Source organism: Lagenorhynchus albirostris, chromosome 9 (genome assembly GCF_949774975.1).
Source record: "Lagenorhynchus albirostris chromosome 9, mLagAlb1.1, whole genome shotgun sequence".
Classification (NCBI taxonomy): domain Eukaryota; kingdom Metazoa; phylum Chordata; class Mammalia; order Artiodactyla; family Delphinidae; genus Lagenorhynchus; species Lagenorhynchus albirostris.
Genome location: NC_083103.1, coordinates 33599145 through 33611265, shown reverse-complemented (window position 1 = coordinate 33611265; position 12121 = coordinate 33599145). Strand labels below are relative to the sequence as shown.

The following is a 12121-nucleotide window of genomic DNA, read 5'->3' as shown; positions in this document are numbered from 1 at the left end:
GGGTACTGAGTATTGCCTTCGAGGTCAGAGAAACTCAAGTGCAAATCTAAACTTTGTCACTTCCTAGCTAAGTGACTTTGGGCAATTTACTTCACCTTTCTGAGCTATCATTTTGTCATCTGTAAATGTCAATAATAATGCAAGCCACTTAGAGTTGCTACAAGAAGTAACTGAAATAAAATCCATAAGAAGCTTATCATCATTATCACAATAACAGTATTATTCTTTTAATAATAATTATGATAACGGCAGGTTGCTATTGAGTATCATGCCCCAGGCAACGTGGCTAAACGCTTGCACATATTAATATCTTTATCCAAAAAACTCTATAATCATTTTACAGTTGCGAAACTGAAGCACAGAGAGATTCAATAAATGTCTTAGGGTTGTACAGCTAGTTAGTGTTAACCATACCTAGGCAGTCTGGTAAAGACAAAACAGATGGTAGCTTCTGCTCTGGTGACTGTAGTTCAAATCTCTGAAGCGTTATTTAGGAAAAGGGCGTAATGAACAAAAGGATGGTTCGGTAGATAAAAATGAGACAATAAACATGAAAAATTCTTTGTAAACAATAATTCCAGAAGCTTGTTTATTTGGGTAGTATTTAACCCTTTATAATTTCAAGTAGCTAGAGATGTTGAGATGAATCCCCAACCTTTGACAAAAAGGAGCCTTCCTATGTCACCTGTGGTTAACAGAGCCTCCGCTGCCCTATTCACAGGCGACCTCAACACGTATCTTGAAAATGCAGGTTTCAGCCTTTCAACTAGGGATTGAACACCTGCCATCTTACTCCTCCAGGTGTCAGGGTACCTTAGGCAGAGAGCTGAATTCCCAGTTGCCCAATTTTCAGCGTATGCCATTTCAATATAACATTAGATGATGACAGAGTCTGTTGTCCTATAAATTAATTTAACACTCTTTCTCTGGATGACTGCATTCTAAAAACAATATTTTCACTCAAGTTATGAGGGCTTGTAAAAGCATACAGAGAGCAGGGTTGGAAACATATGATGTCCCAGGAAGCCAAACTGATCTAAATTTAGGTGGGTTGTCTCCTCTCCTCAGTCCGTGTCAGAGATGGTTGCCTCTTAGAAGGATGGCTCAGGTGGAGAGCAGTTCACAGATTGGGCAGAAATATGAGCCACTGTGGTCAGTTAAGTGGGGAAGGGCTTAATGAGAGTGGCCCCAAACACTTAAGCACTGAAAGAGAAAGAGGAGGGGGTGAAATTTTTATCAAGTTATTTGTTACTATAGTGAACTATATTTTTAAAAAATATGCATTCCTGGTGTTATGAGAATTTGTGAAGGGAGATAACGAAGAGAATAATATACTTACTTTTGGATTCATTCAGGACGCTTTTTTCTTCTCTCCTTTCCCCTTCTCCTTTCTCTCTCTTCTGTCCATTGCTCTATTGATTCTCAATACAATCTCCCCCTTTTAAATATGATCCCTGTTAAAGCTTCCTTCTCTGACCCAAAATCTGTCTCTCTCAAAGGAATTCTTTAAACAATGTTTGATGTGGATTATCATTCACATCCTGGTTTTTTTTTTTTTTTTAGACTCTTCCTTCTAAAGACAAAGCATTTCATCTTTTCTTTTTTCTTATCTTTCCATATGTGATGTTTTACATAGCACACATGGTAATAGTTGCCAGGTACCCTTTAGAGAGGTCAGAAAGATGGACAAGAAATAAGGCAACAAAGTATTGTAGGTGCTTTGCTTGAGGTCTGTGCAGGAAAATCTCAAGGTCCAAAGAAGGTAATCTAAATGTCAGAGAGTGCAAAAATATTTCCATAAAGGCAGTGATGCCTGGGTGGAGCATTAGTAGGTGTTAACATTGTTCATTCATCCATTTAATGAGCATTTATTGAGTGCCTATTATGTACTTTTCACTGCCCTAGGCCCTCAGGGCATAAAATTTAGCAAGGAATAACCTTGTCTGGCACTCAACAAATATTTGTTGAATGGCCAATGGAAGAGACTCACTTTAATTCACCTGGTGAATGTGGAACAATTCTCTGCATGTAGAAAGGGATGAAACTTTCAGGGGATTCTAAGGAGTTCAGAATATTTGTTGGGTAAATAATTTGGAAGGTGGTCATGGGTACAGAAAGGTAGGGCCACAGTATAGCGCATAGTTGTGCAGTGTGCAACCTGCACAACAGTATGTGATCATTAAGGCATAATGAGAAAGAAGGTGGGAAAGGAACTGGACTGTGAAGTGCTTGGTGTCTCAGGGTGGTTGTTCTCATGGGGGCAGGAGAGGGACAGAGGTAGGGGAAGGGATATCAGAAACACTGGCAAATTGTTTCCTCAAATTATGTGTTCTTCTGCCCACCCTAGAGATGCAGATCCTGCCCCATCCCTACACGCACAAGCACACATACCCATGCATGCTCGCATGCTCACACCCTTGCTTTCCCAGAATCTTTGCCATGGGCTTTTGTTCTGATGAGAAAGAGTCATATTCCTCAGATGGACTGGAACTAAAAATGGCTGAGGAACACTGCAGACAATGGAGAACCACTCACAGGTCCACTGCAAGGCAGTAGCCTGATCAGATTTTCCTTTTTCAAAGATCACTCTGGCACTGGAGTGGAGGGTGGATTAGTGAAGTGTGAGAGATGATGAGGGCATCCTGCTGGAAAGCTTTCACATCCTCCGGGTCTAATGACATTTGTATTCAGAGCACTTGAGAGACACTCCTGCTTCCCTGCATTTTCAAGTTCACCGGCAAAAGACTCAAATCAGAATGAAAGAGATGTGTCAGTGTTTTGCTGAGAAGGTGGCGATACCTGAAGCATTTCATAGGAATTATGATTTAGGACAGATGTGAACATGCAAGCAGATCTGTGCTGGGGAATTAATAAAATAAAGCTATCAAATATGGACCTAAAGCATTTAACTTTAAATTCTGCATACCTAAAAGACATTTCCTGTTAGTTAGTTATTTTTGTTGGTGGTATTTTGCTTGTTTTTTGTTTGTATAATATAAATTTATACAACCTGGTCACCTTAAAAACCAAATACATTACCAGGAAATCCATAATATTTCCTGGCTCTCTTATGTGACCATTTTTTTCATTTAGTAAAACATATGATTTTCTGTGATCCATACATAAATATCAGCTCTGCCTTGTCAACAAAAAGTGAGTCGACGTAATTCTGATTAATGTGCCCAAGAAGAAGAAAAATACATATTTTTTCTTTTTTTTTTTTTACATATTTTTTCTTGCTTTAAGTTCTTAACAACTGCACATAATGTGATTGCAGTCTGTCTCTCCAATAATTAGAAAGGAAAAAAAAATCTTCTTCCTGAAGTCCTGTTATCACACAGCATAAGAGCCAGACCACTAGACCCCCTGATACCGCAGTGATCTCAGAATTTGTAGGAAGCTATTGATTAATCATTTCTACAACATTTTGGATTTTCCATTATGTTGTAAGTTGATATAAGAGAATTAACTTATTTCCTTTCAACCCATTTGTTTCTTTAAATTAAGTATCTGGATGAGTAACAGAATTTGTTGTTTATGGGATAGTTTGTTACCTTACTATGTTAGGAAAATAAGATTGAAAGGTGGTACTAGAAAGTGGGCTTTAGGTAAACATAGTGTAGCCTGACAGGATGTGCACTGAATCCAGTAAATCAAAAGACTTATCTGACATGTTATAAACCACTACTGGGTCAATATATTAAGTGATTCATCCACCTTTCAAGATTGGATTCATTTTTAGAATAATAATTTTTGGAAGAGTATAGCTGTTCAATTGTAAGGCCATGTACTAGATTGGGAGTAAAGGAGGTGTGATTTCTAGCCTGGCTCTGGGAACCCCCTGTGTGACCCTGTGTCTGCCAGTTTGTACATCTGTGAAATGACAGCATTGCCAATGACCTCAATTTTTTTATCCTCCTTAATTCAAGAAGGCATATTTGTAGATTATCTGGCACATAGTAGGTGCTCTAATATTATGACTCTGTGTCAACTAAGAAAAAAGTTTCCCTTTTGCTGGCACAAGAGAAGAGACCTACTAAGAAAACAGCGTGTAGTTAAATATCATAATAGAACAAAGGCAGAAATCAAAATGCCCTTGGTAAGAATGGGAGTTCTTTTTCCCAATATTAGAAGAAATTATTAAAAAACATAACTTTGAGACCTACTGATTCTTTTCCCTGGGCAAAGTATGTATGTCACTCAAAGACATCAAAAAAAAAACGTTTACAATAACCCAGATCTGCTTATGAAACTTCATTAAGGCCTTTGGGAGAAATGTTGAGACAAGATTTTTGTTATTTTGTTCTTTTCCCCTTCAGCATTGAGAAATGTTGCTAAATTGGTAAAGAATCTTTTTCCCTTTGTTAGAATCAGGGGCATGGTGAGGAATGAGGTCAACTGTAGAAAATAGCAATGTTAGAATAAGCCTAATACGCAAAAACTACTGCTTTGCAATGTGCAGTGTTGGGGAATATTTGTAGCAACTCTAACTTATTTTTCTTTACTCAAGAGAAGTGCAACTAGCACAGGGAGATCAGCTTGATGCTTTGTGATGACCTAGACAGGTGGGATAGGGAGGGTGGGAGGGAGGCTCAAGACGGAGGGGAGATGGGGATATATGTATACACATAGCTGATTCACTTTGTTGTGCAGCAGAAACTAACACAACATTGTAAAGTAATTATACTCCAATAAAGATATTTAAAAAAGAGAAAAATGCAACAAACAACATAGAAAACTACACTGAATACTCAATTCACATGTATATTAGCCCTATTAGCCAAAATGAGTTATCTTTTGGAATGGAGAACACAAAATTGTTCAACATTGTGAAGCATTAAACATAAAGGAACTGTAAAATGCACACTGAACAGAGAATCAAAGCCCAGCTCTCCTTATGCCAACAGATACCTATAAATATATTTTATTGTATTACCTGTACTTGACACATATTTATTTCTGAAATAATTAGGGCCACTTAGAGGATAACCTTCTTAAATTAAATGCAATATTTATTTAAAGTTTATTAGGACATAAAACTATAAATCATTTTATGTGAGCATTTAATCTGCTTAAGCAACTTATAACTATTCCTGACATTGATAATTCCTTGCCTGTGCTAAATTATCACTTGTAAGTAACTAAGCAGGTATGAAAATCTAAATCTAGGAGCTTTACAGAATAAGTGGATATGGTATAATAGACAAAAACAAAAGGATTCTTGTCCCAGTTCTGCCACTGATTTGTTGTGTGATCTTGCACAAGTTGTTTAAGAGCATCAGTTCTTCTAAGAGCATCAGTTTTACTATCTATAAAATGGGAGTAATACTGATACTGATATCTTACATTAGGCAAAGTAAGTAGTATGGAAAGATGCATGAAAAGGAGTACTATATGGTTATACTATTGACACTGTTCTGAGATCACATATGTGAGAGCCCAAACATGAGAGGTACATCATCACTCTTTTCAGAGAGCTCCATATTATTAAAAGGGGCATACAGGTAAATTAATAGTTACAATTCGGTAGAATGAGCAAAGCAGTGAAATCATGTGTAAACTAAACAGCACATGTCAAGGAAGGATTCCCTTATCCATGAGGGGTATGACCCTGGAAGATTTTTTCAGGTGGAGGTGATGTTTGAATTGGGGAAATGTTTATGGTCCTGGTGAGCAGGGAGGGAAGAACAGAAAGGACGTTCCACATTTAGGGGCAAATGTGCAAAAAGCATGAAAGAAAGAGTATGTTATCTGGGAATATAGAACTACAAGTATTCATGGGTCCCAGGGCTCAGGGAAGGGATGAGGCTGGCAGGAGTGGTCACGGAGAGTAACATATGCAAATAAAGTGACTCACCCTACAGGAGAGAGGGAGGTCGTGAGAGTATTTAGGCAGGACACCATCACACTTGCACTTATGGAATTCCATTTGGTGGCAGTTTACTAAATGGATTGGACACAGCAAGCCTGGAGGCAGTGAGCCCTCTACAATAGACCAGGGAAAGATGAATTCCTGAACTAAGTAGTGGCAATGGTAGCAAAAATCCTGAGAAACATTTAGTGGGAAATGAATGTTTTTGGTATCTGACTAGGTACGGAGGTTGCTCATGTCACCAACCCTATGATGAAAGACCTGTGGGGCCCTAGTGGAAGGAAAAGGGCAGGTTGCCTTTGCATTTGGAAGCTCCAGGAAGAAACAAGGGCTAGAGTTATAGTTTGGGGACACAAAAGTAGATGGCAGTGAAAACCATGAGGTTGCAAATAGAGAGTGGTTAGACTGAGAAAAGCAGTAGAGAAAGGACAGATAACTTCAGAATCCTCTGGAAAAGCAAAACTTAAAAATAAGTAGAAGAAATACAACTTGTGAAGGAAGCAGAGAGAGAACCCTCAGGTAGGTAGCAGGGCATCCAGGAAAGAGAGTCTTGTCATGGAGAGTAAAAGAGTAGGGAGTTTCAAGGAAGGAGTGTCAGTACTATCAGATACCTTATTGAATGATCAAAGAAGACAAGGATTAGGGACAGTCCACTGGATTTGATAATTCTAGAAGTCATCTGGTTTTCTTTCTCATGCAGTCAGTTAAGCAGAAGCAATGCCTACTGTTGGTTGGACAGTAAATAGGAAATTAGAAGTGAAAACATTGAGTGTAAACTTAACTGTCAGGAAGCTCAGGTGTAAGGAGAAGGTATGAGAGCAAAGTAGACTGGGATGAAAGAAGAGTTTTCTTTGCACAAGAGTGGGAGGGGCTTGGATACGTTTATTTCCTAAAGGGTAAGGACCATTATACACTAAATTGGAAAGAGAGAGAAGAGGGATGAGATGTTTGATGTAGCTGGGTTCTTCATGAGCGGAAATGGGGATTAGGATGGGGTGGGGGGGGGAGGACTTGACCTTGAACAGAAGGACTTATTTATGTGACAAGAAAGGCAGCGTAAAGGATAAATATAGGTTGGAGTGAATTAGTCGGTGGAGGTACCAAGAGAGAGGAAGCCATGCCTGACAAAGATGAAGTCATGGTAGACTGATGAGGATGAAATGGGTAGTGTACTTGAGAATAATAGAGAGGAATAAGGAATGGGACTGACCAAAACAAAAAATAAAAGGCTCAATTAATTGCACTTGGTCTAATGTCACTAATCTCTGAGGTGGAAGGAGTTCCTCCCGAAGAGCTCAGCAGCTCAGCCCTGATTTAGGAAGAAGATTATACACTTAATCCAAGGTTGGAGTTTGACACGGTAAATACTGTGAAGGGAAGGAGGGGTTGAGAGCAATTTAGTTTATAGCAGGTTGATTTGCTTTTAGGTTAAACAATAGGGATTTTGTTTATGGACATGAGGTTGGCATTCGTTTCTTCCTTTTTTTTTCTTGAGACTGAGCATGTTCTAAGAAAAGGCATGGAATTTAAATCTCTACAATCAGGCTATAGGAATACCTGTAGCTCTGATACCTTAATCCCATGCTTGAAACTTGTCCAGTTTGACCATTGGCTTTCTTTGGGAAGTTATATGTTGCTGATTAGCTATAGGAAGATTCTGGAAGACGAGATGAGCAGAAATTTAATTCCTATGTTACTCACATTCAGAATGACTCTGTCTCATGTTGAATCCCCTTTGCATTGTCCTATGGATTCATTAAAGAATCCGCAAGCAGAGTTTTTACCTTCATGATCATATACTCCAGGCTGAAAAGCATTTCTGTCACTGTTTCCCAGAGTTCACTAATTGTTTAAAGACGCTTCTGGCTGGCGGTTCTTTCTGGTTGAAACAGCCTGCTTACAGTCAAGTGAACTTGGGCATTCTGCCAGGGACATTCATACCAAGGACGTTTAGAGACAATTCTTAAATGTAATTTACAGGGCTAGGAGGTACCAGAACTTCAATAATAGGCAAAAGCAGTGCTCTTGGAACAATGGGAGAAAGGGTCAAAGTGCTATTTTGACCCTGGCCTTTGCAGTTTTTGTCCCAGTAACTCCCAAGTTTTGAAAACAGGAAGTAGAGGCACACCCAGGAACTTGTGGCAATGAAAATAGGCCCGTAAAATTATAAAAGACTTGATGGATTTTATAAGGAGGAACCGTTGTGGGAAGAGTACTAGACTGGGAGTCAGGAAATCACATTAAAGATCTGGGCCTCAGTATCTCCATCCTAAACAACAGGAACATGGGACCACTGGCGGACCTGGGGAGGCAGAATGGTTATAAGCTAAATCCTGACTCCTCTTATATGCTTTATATTTCATGGGTTCCCACTGAGATTTTATTTAATGAGTAGATGCTGGTGCTAACATAAGTTTGAAGCCTTCTTGTTAGAAAATGTCTCCCCAGATCCTTTCTATTCTAAAATTCTAATATTCTAAGTGAGAATTACCAGTATAGTTACACTTAATTCTCATGAGTCTAATAGTTTTAATTATTGTTATTCAGCACATTTTTATTACTTTCCACGATATTTGATTTTGAAAACTGCCTTATGTCAACCCCATGTTTCAGGATTTCATACCTTGAGCCTATGGATGGATTTTGGGGAGTCTGTGAAAGCCCTAAATATATATGCAATATTTTGTGGGTACAGGCATACAGAAAGAGAATCCAAAACTTTCATCAGAATCTCAACAGCTAAGGGCAAAGTCTTCCCCCACTGGATAGGAGTCAAAAAAATCCAGATCTGAAGGTAACACAGAGTGAGAGAAATTCAGAGAGATTTCATAGGCTCTACCATGAAAAGTACTTACCAAACCCCTCCCAAACCTATATTCCCTTCCCAAGATTACATTGCCACTCTGTGTTCATCGTATTTCGGGCAGTGGAGAGGTCTTTGGTGAAGGTGCGACATTCCCCCTTATTCTTACATTTTGTGATATTTGAAAGAAGCCAAGATCAAATCTTTGGCTCCCTGTGCCAATCCTCCACAACTCGGACATGTTTTTACTAGGTAGAAAGAACCACATATTCTTCACCTTTTCAATCTGTAGCCTTGTTAACCCTGGAGCTCTAGATGGTTCATGGCCCTGAAGGTAAGGGTTTTGTTTTTTTTTGTTTTTGTTTTGTTTCTAAAGAAGTATTCTATCGTAATTAAGAAGAATGAGAGTAAAGACAACATAAATGTTTGGCCATTCCATAATATCTTTCCTTGAAAGCCTCAGACAGTGACTAGGGAAGATTTCAATTTTTCTGAGTGCATTTTCAATTCTATTTTGCATTGACTATTTGTGTGATTATTAACTTTATATTCCAAAAATAGATAAACAACAAGGATTTACTGTATAGCACAGGGACTACACTCAGTATCTTGTAATAAACTATAATGGGATAGAATTGAAAAAAAAGAATATATATACATATATATGTATAAACGAATCACTTTGCTGCACACCTGAAACTAACAATATTGTAAATCAACTATACTTCAATTAAAAAAAGCTATATTCCATAGCAGGCATTTCCATGGTCTTTTAAGTCCTGGTTCAGAGGGGAATAACCCAGTGGGGAGAACAGAGCTCTGATCTGAGGCAGCAAGCAGGAAATTGGGCAATGATGAGGCTGTGATGCAAAATCAGGTGTCAGTGTCAGCAAGGAGCCTCTAGACTCGCTGAACCAAGCAAGGGATTGTACCTACACCCTGATTCCCACAGCAGGGCAAAGCAGGATCCTGGGGATATGTACCATGCATGATCCACTTGCATGGGAAAAACAAAGCTTCTCTCATAAACTGTATGCTAACTCAGACACTGTGCAAGAAGTGGAAGGACAATAGGGGCTTGAAAAACAAAACAGAAAACAATAACGCTAGAGCTGGAAGCTGATTTGAGATACTGCAAGAATTCTCAGAATTTAACTCTTTTGCTCTCTTTTCATTCCAGATGCTGCACAACAAGCATGTCATGGTCCGTGTGGGAGGAGGTTGGGAAACTTTTGCAGGGTATTTGTTGAAACACGACCCCTGCCGGATGCTGCAGATCTCCCGTGTGGATGGCAAGACATCCCCCATCCAGAGCAAATCTCCAACCCTCAAGGACATGAATCCAGATAATTACCTGGTGGTCTCTGCCAATTATAAGGGAAAGAAGGAAATTAAATGAAACTAGTTGGTCACTACAAGGGGACTCTCATAATGGCCTGTATCCACATCTCCAGTAGTCAGTTTAGTTCACATGCTCTGAAAATTACTTTGGAAAAAGACATAACAGATAGAAAGACGTCATCATGTTGAAACATGCTCAAAGAGTAGCACTATTTATTTTGAACGCTTCTGTAGAAAATGACCTATTAAAAGAAATTATCAACTCAGATTTAAATTAGACAAATTGTAGGCAAATCATTGTTTCTCAATATGTGAACATGGTATTTAGAACACAATACTAGCAATACAATTCTAGCTAAAGATAAAAATTATTAGAAGAAAATAGGATTTACAGTTAAGTCAACAGAAAGTGCCTGCCTAATGTGTACAGAATAACAACACCCCAGACATTTTTTATAATTGCAGGATTTTTAAGCTGATTTTTTAAAAATGACAATTAGTGTGATGATGTGCTACTAAAAATATCCAACAGCACTATAAATTAAAGTACAGTGTATCTACGACAGTAATACGTTACTGGAAAGGCCACTTCAGAAAAGTTTACATTCACTTGGAAGAATGCCTTAAAGTTTATCCCTTATCTCTGAACAAACACCTGGGGCACTTTTGGAAGTTTTCACTGCACCCCTTGGAGAATGGCTTATGAGTTGATTACACATTCCTTGACACGTGGCTGTGTTGAGACTGAGTGTAATTCACACACATAAGCTGACATACGTTTATATTTTGAAAGAGTAAATTGTACAGTCAAATGTCCATTGACTTCATGTTATTTCAAAGCATTTTCTTATTATATCTTTAGTTAATCCAACTTTGCTGTGCTGTCTAGTAAAGTAATTTCACTGTAGCTAATGATGTTACAGACTTATGTATACCCTTGTATACCTAGGACAGGGCTGTTTTGTACCCATAAACAGCAAAATATTGTCCTCACTGATTGAAGAATTAAAAAGATGTTAAAAAATTTTACCTGTCTCTATATCAATGCTTCATTCTGAAATAAAGATCATATTCAAATGGCAACGTCCCCTGGGAGTTAAAGGAAGAGTCAAATCATGGTTACCTAGCACTTCTTCACTTTGGATAGCTGAGTGGTGCTGGTGTTTGTTTTCCTTAGCAGAGAGTCTAGGTTTTATCATAAACAGTACTTTAAGGGCTGCCCTGAAATAAAAAGTATAGGCGAAATTAATTTGTCATTTCCTCATTTTTCAACAAAGACAAAATCCACCTTTCTTGCTCCAGAAAGTCAGGGAGGAAGTATTTCAGTTTGTCACATGAATGATTTAATCAAAGCAGACACAACCTTTTTTTTTTGCTTTTGGTATTTATTGAATTTTATTTATTGTTTTTATACAGCAGGTTCTTATTGGTCATCAATTTTATACACCTCAGTGTATACATGTCAATCCCAACCTCCCAATTCATCACACCCCCACCCCCACCCCCACCACCCGCCGCTTTCCCCCCTTGGTGTCCATACATTTGTTTTCTACATCTGTGTCTCAGTTTCTGCCCTGCAAACCGGTTCATCTGTACCATTTTTCTAGGTTCCACATATATGCGTTAATATACGATATTTGTTTTTCTGACTTCCTGCACTCTGTATGACAGTCTCTAGGTCCATCCACGTCTCTACAAATGACCCAATATCTTTCCTTTTTATGGCTGAGTAATATTCCATTGTATATATGCACTACATCTTCTTTATCCATTCGTCTGTCGATGGGCACTTAGATTGCTTCCATGACCTAGCTATTGTAAACAGCCCTGCAATGAACATTGGAGTGCATGTGTCTTTCTGAATTATGGTTTTCTCAGGGTATATGCCCAGTAGTGGGATTGCTGGATCATATGGTAATTCTATTTTTAGTTTTTTAAGGAACCTCCATACTGTTCTCCATAGTGGCTGTATCAATTTACATTCCCACCAACAGTGCAAGAGGGTTCCCTTTTCTCCACACCCTCTCCAGCATTTGTTGTTTGTAGATTTTCTGATGATGCCCATTCTAACTGGTGTCAGTTGATAGCTCATTGTAGTTTTGATT

The 12121-nt window shown here is 38.6% G+C and overlaps 1 protein-coding gene across 9 annotated transcripts in view; it reads left to right on the top strand.

Annotated features, from left to right (window-relative positions):
* The window catches only part of GAS2 (growth arrest specific 2), a 159494-nt gene extending 148449 nt beyond the window's left edge, over positions 1 to 11045 (top strand). For all 9 annotated transcript variants that reach the window (XM_060159511.1, XM_060159508.1, XM_060159509.1 and 6 more), the window contains one exon: positions 9856 to 11045. In XM_060159511.1, the coding sequence (XP_060015494.1) occupies positions 9856 to 10074 (219 nt within the window). In that variant the 3' untranslated portion in view covers positions 10075 to 11045. The remainder of the gene's footprint in view (positions 1 to 9855) is intronic.
* The last annotated feature ends 1076 nt before the right edge of the window (positions 11046 to 12121 follow it).